Source organism: Emydura macquarii, unplaced genomic scaffold, assembly GCF_026122565.2.
Source record: "Emydura macquarii macquarii isolate MOO-44397 ecotype Brisbane River unplaced genomic scaffold, CSIRO-AGI_Emac_v2 contig_1263, whole genome shotgun sequence".
Taxonomy (NCBI): domain Eukaryota; kingdom Metazoa; phylum Chordata; order Testudines; family Chelidae; genus Emydura; species Emydura macquarii.
In genome coordinates, this window is record NW_027131400.1 from 9,571,479 (window position 1) to 9,593,130 (window position 21,652).

The 21,652-nt window shown below is 38.8% G+C and overlaps 1 protein-coding gene across 1 annotated transcript in view; it reads right to left on the reverse strand.

Moving 5' to 3' along the window:
* Positions 1-8,054: 8,054 nt before the first annotated feature.
* CDK13 (cyclin dependent kinase 13) overlaps positions 8,055-21,652 on the reverse strand; it is an 84,457-nt gene continuing 70,859 nt past the window's right edge. Inside the window, exons 12-14 of the mRNA XM_067550394.1 lie at positions 18,430-18,635; positions 14,526-15,071; positions 8,055-13,225 (exon numbers count right to left, since the gene is read on the reverse strand). Coding sequence (XP_067406495.1) covers positions 12,378-13,225; positions 14,526-15,071; positions 18,430-18,635 — 1,600 coding nt within the window. The 3' untranslated portion in view covers positions 8,055-12,377. The remainder of the gene's footprint in view (positions 13,226-14,525; positions 15,072-18,429; positions 18,636-21,652) is intronic.

A 21,652-nucleotide genomic window follows, 5' to 3' on the forward strand; every position in this document is an offset into this window, starting at 1 on the left:
GAACCCCAAAAGGTTGAAACTTAGATCAGAATGGAAAGAAGGGTGAACTATTCAGACATCTTTCCCTGTGAAAGAATTAAATACTAACTTTACAAAATAAAAATATTTTTCTGTGTAGACGTTTTGTTTCTCTTTTTGTGAGGAGTAAGACAGAATTGAAACGTATTTACAATAGTAAAAGCAAGTTATAAAAAGCAGCAGTTTTCCAGACTGGTGGTTTCTTTGTTAACAATTAAGTTGATTGACTTATTTGTGATTTAGATTTGTAATTAGAGGGCTTTGCTCATGTTGCATGTCATGTTTCAATAATAATGTAGCTAGAGCTTGATTTAGGTGTGAAATCCCATCAGAATCAGTGGCCACTCTTCAGTGGTGTGTAGCAAGACTTTCCTGCTTGGTTGTATTCTGGTTTGCCCATTTTGGCAATCACAGACTGGAATTGGACCCTGCATAAGATTTGTCTTCGGTAATGATGGTGGCTTTTTTTAGCTGTGGAAAAAAATATTACTAAATATTTCAAAACTTGCATTGTTTTACCACTGAGGGTGCAGAGTTAATTGCAAGCATGATGGATACACCTTTGGCCTCTGCTTTGGCCTTAATTTAAAAGTCCTAACATCTTAATCATAAATTGTAGTTTGAGTAGAATAGATCATAGAGTTGGACACTTCTTTTCACTTAGTTTCTTTGGGTGTTGAATCAGTTGACTATTCAATGAATTCAAAGGGGGGAGAAACCAAAATGAGGGAAAAATGTCATCTTTAAAGGCTAGGTCCAATCCTCCCTGGAACAGACCCAAGACTAAAGTTCAGCAAATTCTATCTATGTATCTTAGGTATGTGTGTGCCCCATTACCATAGGATCTGAGCACCTCACAGTCTTTTAATGTATTTATCCTCTCAACACTCCTCTTTAATAGGGGAATATTATCTCCATTTCACAGATGAGGAACTGAGGCCCTGAGAGACTAAAGCCTAGCTCCTCAGAGGGTTTGGGCCTAAGTGACTTACCTAACACTGAATTACCCAAGGTCACAGAGTCTGTGACAGAGCAAGAAACTGAATGAAGGTCTCCCAAATCCCAGGCTAATGCCCTAACCACTGGATCATCCTTTCTTCTTCTGCACAATAAATTTCTTCATATCAGTCTGATATGGGGAATAGGAATTGTTGAATGCCCAACACTTCAAAAAGAACAAGATCAAACTACAAAATAATGAGCTTGGTAATTTTGACTCACTCTGTAACTTTGGGCAAGTCACTTTACAATATAATTTGGACGCAGAAATATTACCACCCAAAATTTCAAGGTTATTGGCTTAAAAGAAATGGTAGAGAACCAGCCTTTTAAGAATTATTGGGAAAAGAGTATCCCCAGGAAAGACTGCTTTGCCTCAGCTATTAAAAATTTGGAACAAATTAATCAGTGCCATATAGATGCTTCATCAGGAGAAATATAAGGAGCATACATGACTTCTCATCCCTTCAGTCAATCTCATGCCACAGGCAAAGTAACTACTGGACCATCCTTACTTTAGATGCTAGCCTCTGACTTAGGAAGCTGAGTTCAATTCTCTACTTTGCCACAGACTCTGACCCTGAGTACATCATAGTGTCCTGGGACCTTCTTTTCTCAGCTATAAAAATGGAAGTAGTCACACTTTTCCATCTCTCACAGGTGGTGTGAGGATGAATAGACTAAAGATTGTGAGGCATTCAGATACTGTGGTGATCAGTCGCGCACACTATTTTTCTCAAGTACTTACTTATCTCATGATTTGGGAGAGAAATAATTTACTCTGGTTGATGTCCTATCTGTCCACTCGAGACAACTACTAAGACATTAGCAACAACCTGATGATTCAGAAAGTGATATTGTTCAAGAAAATCTGGAAGGTAACCAATGCCTCTGACTAAAAGAAATAACGTGTATAGAACAGGAAGACCTGGAACTGAGAACTTTTGACTTTGGGATTCTATACAGAAAAGCAGATTTACAGGAAACCTTGTCTTCACACTCTACTCCACTATGTGAACATTTTACCACAGGATCCTTGGAGGTAAAACAGCAGAAGCAAGTCTATGACTCCTACTAGTAGTCTGAGACCAGGTAACTCAGCAGTAGCATTTCTTGCATAAGCAAGTTGGGCCTGTTAATCTGCATACGAGTTTAAGGCTGAAATTGTTCTCTCTCTCTCTTCCCTCTAAGCTCTGCTATTGAAATTAGAGGGGTACAATCCACACCCAAAAAGGGTTAGGAAGGCATGAGAAGATAATGTGGCTGCCCTGCATAGTATTCCACCACCACCCCCACAGCCGGCATTACCAAGGGGAAACATCTAAGGATGTGAAGAACAGAGAAGGATGTGGAGAAATGATGCTGTAAAAAGCATGTTCTCTTACAACATGGCATTAAAATAGATAACGTCACCTTAAAAGTTATAAGTGAAGATGTCAGCATTGACTTGCCTTTTTACATACCACCACAGGGTACAGCTAGTTGCAGGTATCTAATGCAGCACAAAATCACTGAACCAACCATAAGGCTGATATTGGCAAGAGGGTGGAGTTAATGACCTAGCAGATAGGTTTGGCTCATGAATCTCCATTATACACCCTGCTTTTCAAGCCATGTGGTTTGCTCCTGTTCCGTACTACCGCTGGGATAAGTGGTGCAATCATGGTCTCCCCTTCCAAGTGTTCACAGTCCTAAGCATAATATTTAACTCATTGAAATAGAGCACTGGTCATTCTTGTGTCAGAAAGGTCTGAGCAGTCATGGCTTTTGTGCTGATACTTGGTCTCTGCTTGAAGGGATTTTGGTTTGGTTTGAGTAAAATTGATTTAGCCATTTTTGGATCTGAAGAAAATAAGGAAAATGTTTGACGTAAAAAAACCCCAAAAAAACGTGGTAGTCTTTTGAACCTTCTTACAGGAAAAACACCTGAAGTTTGAATGCCGACACTTTGACATTAAATCATCTTCTCAGAGGAGCAGTGGTGCACAGCCTTATTTCTGAGTAAGTTCCTTTGATCCACCAACATCAGTACATTTGAAAGTCTGGTTCTGAGCATCTACAGTAGATATGTTTGTGAAGATCATTGTGTGACCCTAAGGAAGGCTGACCAAGATGTTCATGCCCAGTACTGTTAGCTTCAAGTGAACTGCCAAGGGTATGGCAAGAGCTCCTGTAGAAATTGTGTGGTGTACTGAAACTGAGCCAAAGACCCCTGCTAACACTGTGAGGAGACTTTGGACTTGGGTAAGCTCCAACTGCTTTGTAAGATGTGAAGGAGTGGGGTCACTCCTGCACCCTTCACCAGAACTGCCAGTAATGTTCTGCCAAGCGGCTGGGGCTCCACTCACACACAAGGTAAATGGGCACTAAACACTTTATTCAGCCAGCATTTCTGCTGTGTACAGTGAATAAGAGAAGAGTTATGACATTTGCATACACTGGTTGCAGGTTTTTGGGAACCAAAAGATCTCTTTAAAAATGCTTGAAAAGGGAGCTTCAGTCTGCAGGCTTTCGAAGCCTTGGAAATTACATGTCAAAAAAATAAAGTACTAATGCATATGCATTCTTATCTTTGTCCTTCTGCACATGCATCATCATTCAGCAAATTACATGATTACATTCTGTCTCTCAAATATGAATCTGTATTGTGACTGAGGTGTGGATTGATGTACCTAACTGCACAAGAGGGTGTTTGCTTACTAAGTCCTAATGTCCCCAATCATGTGTTTACTTTTATTTTAAATACACATTGTGTGATGTGATGCAGTGGTAGCAATAAAATTCCTTGCTGACATAAAAGGCTTTATTTATAAATAGGTCTTAAAAAAGCACAACATTCTCCCAGTGCCAGGCTGGCTGGCTGCTGTTACCACGCCAACACCCCAGTAACAACAAAATCTTAAGGGGGAAAAAAGTGATGCAGCAAGAGCCTGACTCTTGTAGCCATAATTGACATCAGCTGTTCAAAGAGTTCTTTTTGCTGAGTTCTGGCCTCCACCCTTAGCTGCTGTTCCTGTTCCCAGAACTGCAAAGCAAATGCCTGTCAAGCCTCTCAGCCAGCCTCAGCCTTTTCTTGAACCAGAAATCCCTCTGTCTTCAGTACTGGACCCGCTTGTTGGCCCTGGTCAACCACAAGTTCATCATGGAAACGCTTCCTTTTGGACCAGGCTTGTAATGCACTGTGGGGAAGCTGTGGAGGTACGGCAGCCAGTAGAGGTTGTGGGGCCTGGAGCAGGACAAGACAGAGACAGGGTTGTCGTCTCAAATAGCTCAGTGCAGGAGCACAGAAAAAAATCCTTGTGGAACTTCAAGGACTCCAATTGATACTTTTCCAAACTGAACTTCACGGTATTGTGCGGGGGATGCTTCAGACCACAGAAGACCCATGGACAAAGCCTGGTTAATCACAGCAAAAGAGGTGTAGAGGCAATGGTAAGTTACAAATGCAAAGCTGTTTTTTTGTTTTCTGAAAATTGCAGAACGACTTGGGTGAGAGGTGGGCAGTCAGTGGCCATACTACCAAGGCTTTTCCAATCATTTGTCCTTCCACATTTGGAGGACATAATTGTTCTTGTGGTGCCCAACTGGCAAAGGGAGAGGTTATTTCAACCTGCTGGTGGGAAAACTGCAGTATACATAGCCCTATGTTCAACTGCATAGTAACTGAGCTAACTTAGCATACCTACGTGGAGGGGCCTGGGCAGCTACCAAGATGGCCTGGAACATATGCCTTCCCCAAAATGTGATTATATATCTAGAATTCCTGCTTCAGGAGAAGTTTGCATCTGTCAGCATTCAGGATTGAGTCAGACTTCATGAGGGAATCAACAGGATGCTGTATTAGATTCAATATAGCTGAGCCAGTTATTATTGCATGCAAACACACACAACTCCACTGCCATCTCCCTTCCCTCTCCCCCAACACATTTTTGGATGCATTTTCAAACCACCAGTTGGATTTGGGGAAAATGATTGTCACCTCTGGACTGCCTGGACTATCTTTACCTGACCTGGACTAGATTTGTGACTGGAACACATTTCCACCTCCTCCCCGCACAGTTCACTGTTTCCAGGTGGCTCATTACACCGCTGATTGGTTACAGAATAGCATAACTTACAGGTGTAACAGTGGAAGGTTGTTATTTTTAAGAACAGGAGCGTCCTAGCAAAAAAGCTGTGCCTTTCACTTTCAAGGCATTTGTATTGTTTGTATTTCCCAACCACCATTTTGAACTTCATGTGAGAGGGGGGTGGGGAACCACGCCACTGGGAAACAATCCGCTGTTAGCGGCTACATGCTGCTAGCCGGGACTTCTAATAATTTTTGCATTGGTTCATACAATGGAAATCCATCCCATTACTGTATTAAATGGAGCAGAAACTTACCAAGCGCTGGGATGGCTTCTGTCCTAGTTGTATCTGCCAGAGGCTCTGTAGCAGGCTGTTCCAGGGGGAGAGAGGGGGAACAAACATCTCCAAGTATGGCCCCAGGATGTGCTGCTGCGTCTGTGGCAGAGCCTCTCATGGGACTGGTTTCAGCAACAGAGTCACTTTGCTAGCCTCACTCTGCTGCTGGCTTCCATCAGTCCCTATACTGAGGCCAGCAGGGCGCCATCCTGGCTGACCAGGTCATCCTGCACCACCACCACTGGCTTTGTTCTCAGCATAATGCCCAGCGCCTGGTCAAATGTCTCATCAGATGGGCACAATGTTGCTGAGTTGCCAGCGGTGGTGGTCTGGTCCCTGGTTTTCCTGAGCTGCTTCAAGCTACTCCCTACATTGATCAGCAGTCTGATGTATTTGCAATGCTGCCGGCTTCACTAGTTGTTGGTATGCATGGTCATTCCAGTACGCTTCCTAAAATCCACTATTTTGCACCAGAGATTAACCAAAATCTGGCTGTGCTTCCATGACCTGAAGTAGCATGCTTTGCAAAAGGCTTGTTCTGGTCAGTCTCCATTGCGAATGCACTCGGCTGGTGTGTTTGCTGGTCGCTGGTCAGAGGACAATGGAAGGGTTAATGCTGACTCACTGAGCCACTGTCTGTTTTCACTGGAGTCCATTGAAAATTCTTGGGCTGGAGAGGACAAAGGAAGCTGGCCCATGGCATTGTGGCATACTTTGGGCAGACTCCCAGGACGCGAGTCAAGCGGGGCTGAGTTGACACTGCAAAGCAATAGGCCTCAAACCTCAGTCCCCGCCAACCCTGCAAGGTTCTAGAGCCGTGCTCAAGGCTGAGAGATTTGTATATAGATGGAAAAGGGGTTTGGGCTCAAGTTTGAGTTTAGGTTTACATTTCACTGTAGCCATGTCCTTAGAGGCTCATGGTTTGCTAGAGAGGCTTCAAATGATGAGTGTACGGACACTGCATGCACTAGTCCTCATAAATGAAAGCGCGCTAGTGGGTTGCTGATGTGGTTCATAGACAAATAGCATCCGTACCACCACTTGATTTATTCACACTGGTTCTTAAAAAATTGAAATGCTTCAGTTTATAGCTCAAGTTACTTTGCCATTGTTTCCTTAGTCGACTGATTTCATCTCTCTTATACTACTAACCTTTGGAACTCACTGAGTTCTCTTGACTGAAATAAGGTGTTTATGTTGTCACTTGCTTCTCTCCCATATGCCTCGATATTTCCATTCAGCAATTGATGACTAAACAGTCTAAATCTTTGACAGAAGACCCAGGTTTCCACTATAGTTGATACCAAGGCTTCCTTAGGCTGAGATTCACACATTTCCTGCCCCTCTACTGACTACTTGTGTGTGTGCTGTGTACGTTATGTGCTCTCCTTCACCTGAGAAAGAATAATCCTTTTAAATACACTGTGAACTATACTTAGTATTTATTTAGAAGGAAAATGAAACATAGGAAAGTCTACAGGCTACCTCACTATCCTGAAGAGATGGTCACACTGTTGAAGTTTGTTAAAGAAAATCATCTGGGTAAAGATGAACTATTGACACTGTCTACATTAAATCCACTTTTCAATTTCCTACCACTCCCTGCATTCATTCTGCTTCAATTGTGTTCACAATTTTGAATTAGCCTCACAGCTGTCTATTTTAAGCCCTTAACAGCTTAAAACAGTGGCACTAAAAATGAACAGTGGGATATTTTTCATAAATCATCCTCATGTACAAAGGGCTATTGTGAGAAGTTATGCCACATTTGTGCATTTCACTTCAACCATTGTATGAAAAGAACCCATACATTTAAAAACCACCTGGCTTACTGATTTGGAGCTTTTATCACTTCTGGCCTATGCATGGATCCTCCATTTTAGTAGGCTGGAAAAAAAGCTTGCCTGCACTTCTACTTGGACATCCCTATTGGTTTTACTTAAAATACCACAGATTTCTACATATTCTACTTTCCAGAAGAGCAACCAATCACTCGGGCAGCAGTTTTTTGACATAGTCATCTAGTTCCCTGAAGAGATCTGTTTTCTCCCACCTTCCTGTTTTGAAGTATAAAATAATTTATCCCTTTGTTCTGCAAGATTCCAGCGCTGCATAACTCAAGACCTTTTCATGCCATTTGAACCTGATGGTTTGTTTAAAAAAAAAAAAAAAAAGTCACACTGCAATCTTCTCTCATTTGGCAAGCTAACTTAGAGTTCTCCTTTTCACTTACCTGACCCCACTGACTTCTGATCAGTTTCATTATGTAAAATAAATTTTAAAAAGTTAAATTAAAAGATCTGGTGATCTTTATTCTAGCATTTGTGACAATTCACTAGGCTTTGAAGTCTTACGTTTCCTCTGAACTATGGGTTAGTGACATTAACACTGCAGTACTAATATTCCATTCCCATTATTACTAATTATGTATTTGTTAGATACATAAATTGAATATGGTGACTGCCTGGCTTTGAAAAGCAATAAAACAGGTAAGTAGTAGGTGCCTTACAGATTTTAATATAATGAAAGTTACCAAAGGTGTAGGGCTCAAAATAAAATGTAAAATCCTTTTGTGATATGCCATTTGATACCCAAGGAGGGAAAACAAGGATAAAAAGGCTGAAGTTCTCATTGTATTTTATTTACAGGCTACTCAATACATCTTATATACAAATGGCTTAAAGAAATATCAACAAGAAGTAAGCTGAAGTAACAGTTTCAGTATTTGAAATTGTTTGGTTGCCCTAAAATAACTCCTGCAATAGAGTACTTTAACCTTGTTCAGCAAAAATTATTTCAAATTTAAGTCCATCTATATTCACTTCTTTAACTGTAAAACCCAGTCTAGATCTGAATGTTTTCTGGCAATTTTTTTTTATTTAATGACATACTGCAGAGAACAGAACACACTGATGCTGCTCTTAAAACAATTTTAAGCATTAACTATGATTTTTCCATCTATATAATTCAATTCTGAGACTGTTCATCCTTTGGATGAGGTTTATTTTGCTCTTAAATCTAAAACAAGAATTCAAAAAGTTTGGCTGAAGTTTATTTTCTCTATTGGAAATGAAACATAAGGCCTGATCCTGTAGTTTGGACCTAATGGAATTTTAGCCTGAATATCTACTGCATGAAAGATACCCTAGGTTACCAATGCTAGTTTAAAAATTAGTTTTACTGCTTATTTATAAATCTCCACAACTGATCTGCCTTTGATAAATATCTTCAAACTGGCACTAACTCCTGATATAAAGGTAGCAGGAAAAGCAAACTCAAAGCATCAATCATTTACATTAAAACTCCTTCCACCTCTGTTTTTCTTTAAGTATCTGATGCTTAGGGTGATAAGAGGTAATAGTAATTAAATGTGTGGAACAAGTTTTAAAAATGTATAAGCAGTTTAACTTTCCAGCGGTTACATTTGCATTTAAAGAACACATTCCGTTACTTGGTTTTTTGCTGCTTCTTATACTCAGGATTGTTTTATCCTAGATGATGAATTTATTTTTATGTTAGTTTCGCTCTCTCCTTTTCATTTGGCTGAAGCTTATGCAATATCCTATTACTGCAAACTGTTACACCATTGTCATGCTAGCACAATGTGTGTTTAATTTTTTTTCCTGTGTGTAATGTTGGAGAACACTTAATTCAGAATTAAACTATTCAACACTTGGTAGGTCCAAGATCAAAATACTTTACTTTAATCTGGATTGTGGAGAAAAATACTTTTTGATGTTGGATCCAATTCTTTGCAGTACTTCTGGAAGGTGCAGCACAGTTGTAATCCCATTGGGATCAAGCCAAAGTAATTTTAAGCCATTTTTGCACTGCCCACATTGTCTCATCTGGGTCTACTTTGGACTCTGGGCATGTATTAGAGCAGCCAGAGGGGTTACTCTAATTTTTTGCAGCCTTCTGAAGGCTGAGTCGTAGCCTGGAATTGCTAGAGCACTGTGTGCTATGGACACATGACCTCCATATCTGGGTTGCTTGTAAGGGGAGCAGCATAGGGCTCATACCCCAAAATTGTTCTCATGATTCTTGCAATGTTTGACCCTTGCATGATAGCAAAATGCCATACAGGAGTTGGAAGTGGGAGAGATCTCTTGCCTAAGTTTTAAAAGAGGTGAGATTATTGTGTTTGAGTAATTCAGTTTGACCTTCTGAATTATCTGAACAGTGTGGACCATTGGTTTTCAAATATTAGGTCAGTATTGATAAACTAAAATTAGTAGAAAATCATTGCTCAATACATATTCCAGCAACAGCATGCAAACGGACTTGCTAAATCTTAATGCATTTGTCGATTCATTTGGAAATCAGCTTTGTATCCTTTCTAATCACCTATTTATTCTTTAGTCAAGTTTGAAAGGGTTACTTTGAAGGGTTTGTTGACTATCTGATGCCTAAAATTAGTCCGATGTTTTCATACCAACCAATACATTAAAATGCCAAAGTTTCTAAATACATGGAACATCTTGTCATAGTATTTCAGTTCATAAATCAAACTGCTCTATCACTATTTATGCATTCGAGACTGGCTTCTTACATAAACTTAGGTGAAATAAAGTGCATCATCTGATTTGAAAGTTTACCTCTATGCAAGAAGCTGTAAGAGATATGGTTACTGCCTTATATTTTATTTTTGAAAGTCAAATCACTTATTCCTGATTTGTTCTTTATCATTTACTTTTCATCTGGACTTACCTGCTTCTTACTGAAGTCTCACAAACCTTTATTTTTTGAAGTGCAGTTATGTTAATAATTGATGATGCATTTCTTGCAACAAAGCTTGTATATGGAATTTGAAAGTCTTTAGCCAGATTTTATACCTGTTTTGCTAGATTTTTATTGATGAGCCTTGCTTTTGTTTTAGCTGAGCATACTTTTATAAAAATTAGATGCTATAGCTGAACACTGTCCTGTCCTGTCCTGGATGACAATACTAAAACTATTCTGCTTGTATTTATTTTCCCCTGCAAAAACATACTAAAATATCTTTAACTCAAGAAAAACTATTCAAACACAGTATCATTTTATATAAAGTGTTTAATTTCTTTTAAACACAGGCTATTCAGGTCACAAATATTTGTTTCCAGCTTAGCTGCTTTTATTTTCAGACAGCAGGATTCTCTAGTGTGGCAGATGAGGGGAACTTGGATAACTATGAGATTTATAGGGAAGTCTAAAGCGATAAGACTCACCATGACTCAACTACAGATACTTGAACACTGTCTATTTAGCTACATTTTAGTGTTCTTCATACCCTCCACTGCAGTAATTAGCCATAAAACAGAACCAGAATTTTAAATGAAATAGACAACTTTGGCTTCTATTCTGAAAATCCAAGAAATCACTGAGACGTCTAAATTGGTAAAAGTGTAAGTAGAAATTTTACCTTTTTAAAAGTAATTAAATACTCAGTTACATAATGTACCAATTTATCAACTGGATAATCAGTTGGAAAATTGTTTCCAATATGGGCTATTAAACATTCTTTTCAGTACATGGAAAATATAGCCATATCTCCTCTCTGCAGGAGAGAGAGACTGCTGTTCTCAGAGGAAAACATGCTGGAAAAAGTATAACTAATATAAAACTGGAGTGGTGGTTTCTGGTAGTAATTTTAGCTAAAGTAATTTTTTGTTCTTCAAAGACAGATTCAAACCAAATATTACAATGATCAATGGAATAGCTGAATATAGAAAGGATTAATTGGCACAATCCCAGTTTCCAGAAAATCTGAACTGCTAAATTTTGTCTGTTGCATTAAATACTTGTCTAAACTTGGTGCCTTTCCATAATGCTTGTATATGTGGTAACAAGGAGACTGTGTCAGCTTTTCACACAAAACTCATTACCAATGACATTTCATTGTATTTCTTTCATTGTCGTCTTTAAAGTCTATTTTACTATCCAATAGTTCGGTATAAAGTAGACCTTATTTGGCAAAGGGACTACAAAAGTTAATACTGCTCGAAGAGAAAGTTGAGTGAAACCTACCTTTCTTTAATGTCTTCACATTGACATTCTCTCAGGAAATTCATTTTGGGGAAGGTCATTTCAATGAGAAAACTAGGTACACCTTCTAAACTGGCTCAGCTGAAGTAAATGGCAAATGTGCCACTTAAAATGTGATCTATCCAAGTTGCCTATAATTATCTGTGTTTTAATGCAGTGTAACTATATTTAAGTATTATTCTTTGAATCAAGCTACAAAGTAATGTTAAAGAAAGGGAATTTCCTTTATAAGAAAAATGTAAAGAATTTTTGCAGACCTTAAACTTACATGTCAAGGCACTTACCATTCAAGTAAAACAGTTTTTTATACAAACATGTCGGGGAGATAGGGAGAACATTTTACTAACACCATCCTTTTTTTTAAAGAAAAAATAACATTGACCAATTATTTATAAAATTGTTGCATCAAGAGAAAGGTTGTGTTTTATTATCTGAAATGAGCACAAAGTACACCTTCCACAATAACACTGAAAGCAGTGCAAAGACTGACAGTGACCTTTGACTAAAGGTAGTTTTGTAAAAAGAAAAATACCAAATAAATCAGTGCCCTGCTTTGATTGTTGTAAAATTTTTTACATAAAAGTTGGTCCAAACTTACAAAAAAAAGCACAAATGTGCATAGTTCAGAAGATCTGAAAGAGTGCCATAAAAAGCTGATGTCCCTAAATTTAGCATCCACTTAAAACTGCCAAAATACAAAATAAAATTCAGAACTAGAATTTGTGAACATTTACAATCAATTGATCTAGTTTCCAGACAGCATGAGTTTTTAGCAGTTTAAATTTTCCTACTGTATGCAAGACCCTTTTCCACATAAAAATAAAGCTGTTGAATTAACATTATTCAAGTCTGTTGGATTGCTGCTTTAAACTGCAGCTAGAAAAAAAAGTCTTTCCAGATAAAAATGATGTGCCTGAGGAAAAAGATACTTAGTATGGTAATCCTCTGCCTCGCCCTCTGACTGTTGATGTGTTAATGTGTCCCCTGTATCCTTGGGAATACCCAGGTCCTTGGGCTGGAGAAGTCCAAGTCTGTCCATGTATGTGGCTAATGCCACTAGAGTTTTCTTGTAAATTACTTCCATAACTATAGTTGTGCATCTTTGTGGACAAAGAATGAGTACTTTCTGACCCTGTGGAAGTGTCACCACTGTTTCCCAGAACTGCAATAGGGCCATGGCTATATTCAAATCTATGGTCTTTATCTCCACTAAATAGCATGGGACCAGTGTTGAGGTAAATGTCTCCATAACCAGTTACTGCGCTGGGAAATGGTTCTGAAAAGGCAGGAGGTGGAGGTGCACCACCAGAGTGAGATGAAGCAGTACTGTAGTTATCCAAAGAGTGAATATCTGAGTTTCCAATGAAGCTTCTCCTTTCCATAGCCCCAGATGATCCACTTCCTATTCCATCACTACCATCATAATGGGCAGAAGAGAAAGAAGATCCAAAACTATCTTTGTAGTCAGTTACATAGGAGTCTCTTGCCTGATAATCCACACTAGATGTTTCTGGTTTCTCAGTTGTCTGAACCTGATGCTGAGCAAGCAATTGTAGAAGAGCAGCTTTCACTCCAGCATGAGGATCCGTTCCTGAAGAGCTAGTAATAGGCAAATGCTGGTTCTCTGTCCGATAATCTAGGTCTTCTTCTTCAGTAAGAGGTGGTGGTTCTGGTGGCTCAGGAGGACGTTGGTCTGGGGGCAAGATGCGAGGGCGTTCTTGTTCTGGTGTTAGATTTAGAAGCCTCATCTCAGGCTGTCTGACCAAATCATCTTGACCTAAATGGATTAAAAACAAGAGCCTTAGAACAAGATCTGAAATTACTTTTGACAGTTTCAATACCAGAAGGGGAAGAAAGAACACTTTGCACGAATATTATAAAGGTTTGCTACTGCACTTCTTCACAAAAAATAAAGTTAATCAGATAAATAAGTTACTCTTAACTGGAAAAAGGCATTTTAGAGAAGCAAAAAAGACTGCCCACAAAGGTTTGTCACAATGAAGTTGCAGGATTCTCCTGCAAGCACACCTCATCAGCCAACTTAAAAACGGGGGGAAATGGCACAATAACCTTGGGTCGTTTGGTAGCAACAGACGTTAAGCCAGAAGGAGAGGGAAGAGTACACTGAAGATGTGGGCCAAAGCCCATACTGAGAAGGGACAGAAAGTCTGCTACAAACTGTCATGGTAGAGATTTTACATACCTTCACAATATTTTTCTACAGAGCAGCCAGTGCCATATAGTAACAAGTAAGCCAAAATGTGTGGAGGACATATGGCCGAAACACTAAGCTCATGATATTCAACAACAGAATTAGAACTTTGAGAAGCTCAAGGAAGGAATTAGATTAAACAGTTCATGTGGGTGCAGCACGTATGTAAATCATAGTGTTTTAATGAAAATTTAAAGTTGACCATATTCATTTCACAAAAATGGAAGATTTGCACACACTGATCAGGTAACTAAAGGAACTAGGCATGGACAAACTATGGTGCCATAGTGAATTAAACAAAAGGAGTTTACTTAAAGAACTCCGCTAAATTTGATATATCAGTAATCTATAATTGACTAAAGGAATCCATCTTTTTTCTCCAGTAAAAATCAATTATTCCTCACACTGAAAACAAAAAGCTGCCAAACACAAAAGCAAACAACTGTATGTGCATTATTAGATGGTAAACTTTTAGCAGGGATGTTTTTTTACTGTGTGTTCAGCACCTAATACAACGAGGCCCCAGTTCTGACTTGGCCATCTAGATGCTACCATAATAATACGAACAACACAGTGCCAGTATAACTGCATGTTTATCAGCCAGAGAGTAAGCTGCGCATGTGCTGTATAATAAAATCAGCTAGAATTACTATCTTTTTAAACTTTCAAAGCTAAGTGACAAAAGGAAATGAAATTAATTCACACGTCCTCTGTTTCATCGGTCCTGGGCATGTTTTGTCCCTCCATTTAAGTTAACCATGCATATACAGGCGTATAAAGCATATTGTTAGCAATTTCTCCCCAAGCCATTAAATCTTTCTGCTGGTCAAGATATCAACTTATCAACATTCAAAACTTTAAGTACCTGCACATGAGTATAATGATTTGATCAGATGTGGGTAAACAGATGCTGGAGATTCCATGTTGTCCTGGTTATCAGATGCAGGAGTGCTGGGCTCTGGAGGCTGCCTGAGTTGTAATGACATTTCATTTCCTGATCCATTCTCCTTCTCCTCTAGTACAAGATCTTTTTGCTTTGTTTGCTGAGTCTTTATTAATTGAGACAACAAAACAGCAAATGCACTCTGCACAGCTGCCTGGGCAGCATCAGTCTCAACTTTAGGCTGAGTCAGCTGAGCAGGTGGTACAGCCAGTTGAGTGACTGCTGGCTGTTGTAAAGGCTCCTGTTCTGGTGGTGGCGGAGGCGGCTGTTGTTCTGGCTGTTTTTCACCTGCTGCCAAAATTCCAGCAGGAATGTTTATTTTATCTAGTTGCTGCTGAGTCTCTGGGTTTACCTTAATATTCAACACTTCGGCAAAATGTGCCATACTAACGCTTGTTTTAGACTGGAGCAGGTTTAGCAGGATTGCCACTTCATTCTGATTTAACTGCTGTCCGGTGCTTGTTTTCACTAAAGACAAAAAGGGGTTTTAAAAGGGTTATTTAGAATTGTCATATTTCAAAGGTTCAGAATCAATCATGGCTGATATTCTTGGCAAAGTACAGTTTTCTGACAATACAGAAATGGAATGCTTTTACAAATTAATTACATTTGGAAGAGTATTAATAGGAAATTGAATAGCATGATCCAATACTGAGAAAATGACTTACAAGGGGCGCGCGCACACACTCAGACAGATGAGAAACATGTTTGAGCTCAATTTTCCACAATACAATGAAGCCAGGGCTTAAGGCCACCTGCCTCAGACAGCTGTAAGCTTTCCAGTCACCACAAAGTCTCCTATCTGACATACTACATCCCTTTGCTAAAAAAGTGGCCATCTGCAAAACACATTTCCAATTATACCCTGACCCATACAGATGCTTAATTTGTATGCTGTGACACCTGCTAACGTGACCAGACTCTAATGAACCCAGAAGCTAATAAGCCCTCTGAAGATAATGGCATAAGTACAAAACTATTGAGAAGGACAACAAGTAAAGTGCTGAGTAAATTAGAGGACTGTTCTGTTAGGTGATTTTAGAGGTGGGAAGACAGCAACATGAGAGGAGAAACATGGATTTTAAGTCACCTACTCATTGCTAGCTTTACGAGCTGGAGAAAGCAGTCCAAGTTTTAAAAAAAACACAAAGGCTTTTGTGGTGTGGCTTCTGATTTCTGTTCTGAGACTTACGAACTTTAAAAAGCCAGAACAGATCAAGGGTACACTCAGCCTGAAAACACGAAGCAGGACTGGAACAGGATTTCTTATTCATGGTTTACCTACAGATTCACCATGAAAGAGCGCACATAAACCTAGCAGCATGACCAGTGAGGGAAAGAACTGTTGCTAATTGAAAATGCTGCAAAATCCTAATCATTTGAATTTCAATTTCAGATCTGCCTGGTGGGTGGACACAATAAAAGCCTAGAACGACAACTTATTTAATTATAATGGGAAAACTTCTCTTTCTAGAATGATGAAGCAAAGGCATCAAGTCTTCCTATTTACATAAACAATGCCTCCCATCAGCATATCAAATGCTTGATATCAAAATTGGAACTTTTACATGTGAAACTAGAAGGCATCCAATGTAACATAACTTCTGGCAGCATCCAATGACTATCTGGACAGCTGTAATTTTTAAAATTTTCTGTCCCCAGCATCTGACTCATAGCTAAAGTGAACATTGTTGTGAGCAGAAAGTTGTTGCAAAAGTAAATCAGCCTGGTGGTTGATGTGGACTGAGGAGCTACCAGCTAGAATGTAGTGAAGAGTGGGAACTCAAAAACAATTAACTTATTTTTATTTGACAATGCACAGAACTCTACTCCCTCAGATGCTTTGCACTGCATTCATTTGATGTATTAATCAGTCACATAACAGATATCAAGCCTGCTGCAAATTACGTGACATCTGAAAATGATCCGTCCAATGACCAGGAAGAGAAGATATTTCTCAGAATCCAGCATTGAAAATCCAGCAGACAATATGAGAGGAAGAAAACTGCTGTATCTTTCTACCCACCCAAAAATTTTAGATTAGTCAACACTGAAGATATCCGTATCACAGGGAAATTCAAATTCTTGAGTGGAAATAAGTGAGTTCCCCACCTACTGTTAAATTATAAAACGTGACAGGAGCGTCATAGAAGAACCAGACCAGTAGTAAATAATCTAGGATGAATTATTTTTTGCCCAAAATGAAAAATGTTAAGTGTTGTGTGCATTGTCATATGTGCAGTGATTTAGTTTATTTAAATTTGGATAAAGCCTGCACTCTTGTGTCAGCTTCTTAATTTGCACTGTGGCCTATTTTACACAATCGTGTATTTGCTGAGTCAGCATATACACTCCTAAATTGTAGGACATACACACATATATTTTCAATTTTATACAAACTGTGTCTGCTCTACCACACACTAAAACCCTGCTTCTCCACCCTGGTACATATTTTCCTCTATACTTACACTTGTGCCAAGAGTGACACGGGGGCTGAATGATTAATGCTTGAGTTCTTTGGTTAATTCTGTATTAGATATATAATAATACTAATAATGATTAATAGTTAGTACTCTATTAGGTGGCCAACTGTTTAACAGCAAAAAGAAAATAATTCCCACCACTGGGACTCTTAATAAATTTTGCTAATCTTCAACGTGGGATAAAATTTTTCGCAGATAAGTCAAGTTTGAAAATCTTGCCAAAACTTGAGGCTAAAGTTGCAAAAAGTGGCAAAAATACATGGCTGGATTACAATGAAAAACAGGATGAACAGGAGCATGAGGTAATAAACTATGCTGGTCATGAGAACTACATCATTATATTTCTGCAACATATACTTGGAGCTATGGTCTACTGTTGAAGACAGAGCTGGTTTGTGATTATTACTGTCTATACAGAATTTAAATGAATGCACTACACATTCACTATCTTTCAATTCTTGGAGCTCCCACATTAGTGACACTGCATTTTACATTAGCTTCCCTCATTAAAGATTGTCCCTCAAGCTCTCGTTTTTTCCTTTATCAGCTGCCCTATACACACATGATGTACAGAATGCAAGTTAAAAACGCCTCTCATAGTAAGGGCAGTAGTATCAACTCTTGCATAAGGAAATTCCCCCCATCTGATATATGGCTTTAAATCAAAATTTTCTTTGTGGTGGCTCTGAAGCAGTTTTTTGTACCACCAAAGAAGACACTCTAGGCTTGGTTTCTGTTTTAATGGGTGGGGTCTGAGGTTCATGTAGAGGTAACTCACTAATTCTCTTGTCATAATATAGTAAGCACCCTCATTAGCTAGTATATCAGTTCAGCATTACCAGCTAGACGAGATTTGCTAAAGCAGATACACTTGGGCAGAGGGAAGATTACAGTAACATGAGGGAGGAATCTATTCATTGTGAAGATGATGTTTTACCTGAAACCCATTCCCTTCAATTTATGTCATGATCAATAAGGTTGCTCCGGACTATGAAGAGTTGTACAATGTGAGTTACAGCAGCTGCTGATGTGCAGGGTTATAAGAAACCCTGAGCAGGACAACAAAGACCAAAAAGAAATTCAAGTTACCACCAGGCAGGTCAAGATATTTAAAAGCTTTGACACTGGTCAAGGTGAAAACTCATTATGCAAGTCATACTGGGAATGCCTGACTATCGAGAACAAGATAAATCTTTAGCATTTTTCCAATTTACACAGTTTTGTTTCCCTTAAAAATTCCAAGAGATTTCAGGATTCTGAAAGTGTTAACATCTAAATTTCTAGATCCAGAGTCAGCAAAGTAATAGACAATTTCATGGAAAAAATGAAAAAAGATTACTGACCAAGTGCTATATTAGAGTTGCCCTGAGTTGTGAGTTTGGAAGAAGTTTGCATGCCTTGTGGGGTGTTGGTTCTGCTATCATCCAGGCCTAAAGACAAATCCTTCCTAGGAATTTTAGCTGCTGTTGTGTCATCTGTCATGCCCATCTGCTTCTGCCGTCTACGTTTCTTACTCCACAGTTCATGACAATCCTGCCACAAAGGAAGGCTGAAAAGAAGTACGGTAAATATTCAGTATTATCTATGTACCAAATATTAAAATAAATGCTCAGTAATATACAACATGAGTTCTGAAAAGGTGAGTCTGTTGGGATTCTCTGAATACATAATCATAACAAGTGTGTAATGCAACCATAATCTCAGAAGTACCTCCTTGCTAGAACTGTTTGTCAATTGGCTTCATTTCATAGTCCAGTGTCTTCCTGGCAGAACAAAAGGAATATTTATCTTCTCAACAGGACAATGCTGTCTACTTGGATTGACATAGTTTACAAAAAGGAAAGTTACTCTAGTGTAGTAAGAACTCAACAACTTGCAATCTTCTAAACAGTAATCCAGAACTTTTGCATTAAAATAGAATATTCAAGTTTGCTGTTCAATGAAGTAAGGAACAAGCCAGGTTATATTGCTTATCAAGACAGGATCAGGGCACATGAAAGACCAGTCATCATACATTGGCTCCTGCCTGCCTCAGACATTGGCTGAAGACCTGATACAAAGCTACATACATCTCCTGCTGCTGTGATCAGAGGCAAAGTCAGCTTGTCTATCCAGTGCTCTATTGATACCACATAACTGAAGAGGAAGAAGGTACACACTATCTTGAGTAAAAACACTGCCCTTTTCCATTCCTCTTCAGAACCACTGCTTTGAGTTCCAAAGCTGGGTTCAGTGTTGCCCCAGAAGCAAGTGAAGCTGAAGAGCAACTGTTTTGATGTGGGAGACAAATAGCTGGTTTTCCAGCTCCTAACTGGAATAGAACTGCTTGATTTTTTTCACATTCTATTATGCATGCTGCAGGGTTAAAAGGAACAAATAAGACATGAGATGGCACTCAATTTATGTTACATGAGAAGATACTTGAAACATAACAGAGGCTCTACCACAGCGTATAATTAAATCACTTACATTTAACTACAAATATAATGTAATAAAGACCATTCAACTACTTGCTTGTAACATTCCGTTTATCTGTAACAGCTGGCAGAAAGTAACAAAATGTAGAGAAATGTGAATGAAGTGATTAAATCATTCCCTCACAGGGTGTCTAAAACAACTGATGATCAACATCCAGGATAGTTAAACAAAAATATTTTGTGTAAAAATGTACAATAATAAACACTAGGGATCACAACTTAGGTCAATTTGTTTTCTTCAAGGTAACATTACAGAAAGGTGTTCTGAGCCTGGTTGCAATGACCTTAATTGCTGACCTACCCCACATTTTTTATTTCTAAACTATAAGCAAATAAATGACCAATAAAACCTAATGTTTAAGGGACAACCCCACTCTTCCCTTTGTAAAAGTTCCACCGCTCCTGAGAACTGCCATTTGTCAGCAATAGGGAGCATGGCTAGCAGCAGAAGCTGCTTCTGTCAGCACAACAGGAATAGCTGTCTAATATTTACAGTGCTCCCTCCCTCTTAAGAATTGAGTAGAATGGGCAGCCAGGAAAACCTCTGCAAAAAGAACAAGCTAGCTATGCAGAAGAGCACAACTTCTGAACAATTTGGCAGCCAGGAAGAGATGCAGGGGAGAAACATCCCAAACCTCTAAAGGAAGCTGAGGGTACATGATACAGCTTTGGTGGGAAGTTCAGTTGAGACTTGACTCTATGGTCCCCATCTTTCCCACCCTCATCTGCAGAGCCACCCTCTCGTTGATCTTCTGACAGGAGGAGAATGCAAGGGTATTGTAAAGATTAGGTACTTTTATAAATACCAAGAGAGATGATAGAAAATGTATTGTGTGTTTTCCCACCACCTACAGGAACTGTGAGTAGGAAATTCACCCTGGCTCCCCAAACACGGAAAAGAGGGTGGCCCTCGTGGTGCCAAATGAAAGGAAGTGACGATGTCTCTCTTCTTTCTCCCCACAGCAGATCAAAGGCATGCCAGGTAACTGCAAGCCACAGTGGGAAGGAATAGGGAGCTTGATCACTGATAGCAGGCTGAACTGCTCCAGTAGTTCTCCCACAACCTTCCCTGCAGTCTTGAAGGAGCAGCTGTTCCTAATCAGGCTGATAGATATGCTTGCAAGAAGGGAAGAATAGCTTCCTATTACTACACAACCAACTACCACTGAGATAAATCGAGTTCATCACAGATCCCGGGCTATTGGATACTCAAAGAGACAGCAAAATAGACTGTTTGAAATTTTCACTTGCTGTTACAACACTTAAGTGTCTCACAATGGAAAGAGATGAGAGGAAAAGAATATTTTTTCCAGGGTGCACTGATTAATTCTTGTTTTGCATTTGTACATTTTAGTTATTTTCATAAAGAAAGGATGATTCTCCATTGCTGGCAACCATTAAAAACGTTGATTTGAAATTAAATATACTCTTTACACTAAATTTGGTGTTTCTTTTTGCTACCCAGGAAGAAGCAGTGTATCTATTCACTTATTCAAGCAATTATATAGTTAAACATACATTTATTTGTATTCTTATATTTTACATTTTTATATTATGTTAGAAAATGGTGAATGACGAATTTCTGATTTATTAGATGGCTAAGTTTTACTTGTGAGTTGTTTCAAGCTGAGTTGGATGGAAATTTAAATTAAATTAAAAATGCACAAACCAGCATTTTAAAATTGTTTTAATTTGTTAAGTAAAACTACCTTAAATGTGGTGGATTCAGAAGAAACAAAACTAAGTTTATCAAAACAGGATTTGCATTTAAAACTAACTGATTTATTAACTGAAGGAAGTATCTGTAATTAGTGAATTGAACTGATTGTTTACTAGTTATTGAACTGAATGAGTTGAATAAACTGAAAAAAAGAAAATGTTCTCCCTGTATTTGCAGAAGAGGCTACTGCTGTCAAAAGCTGATGAAGCACTTCAACAAACTCTGGTTCCAGATGCTTAGCCAATGACTCCCACCAGTTCAGTGATTTGACTTTATTTAAAACTTTGGCAACAAACAGTACTGGTTGAATTTTTGTATCTAAATTATTGTAATAGATATTAAGTTGAATATATATTAATATTTAAATAT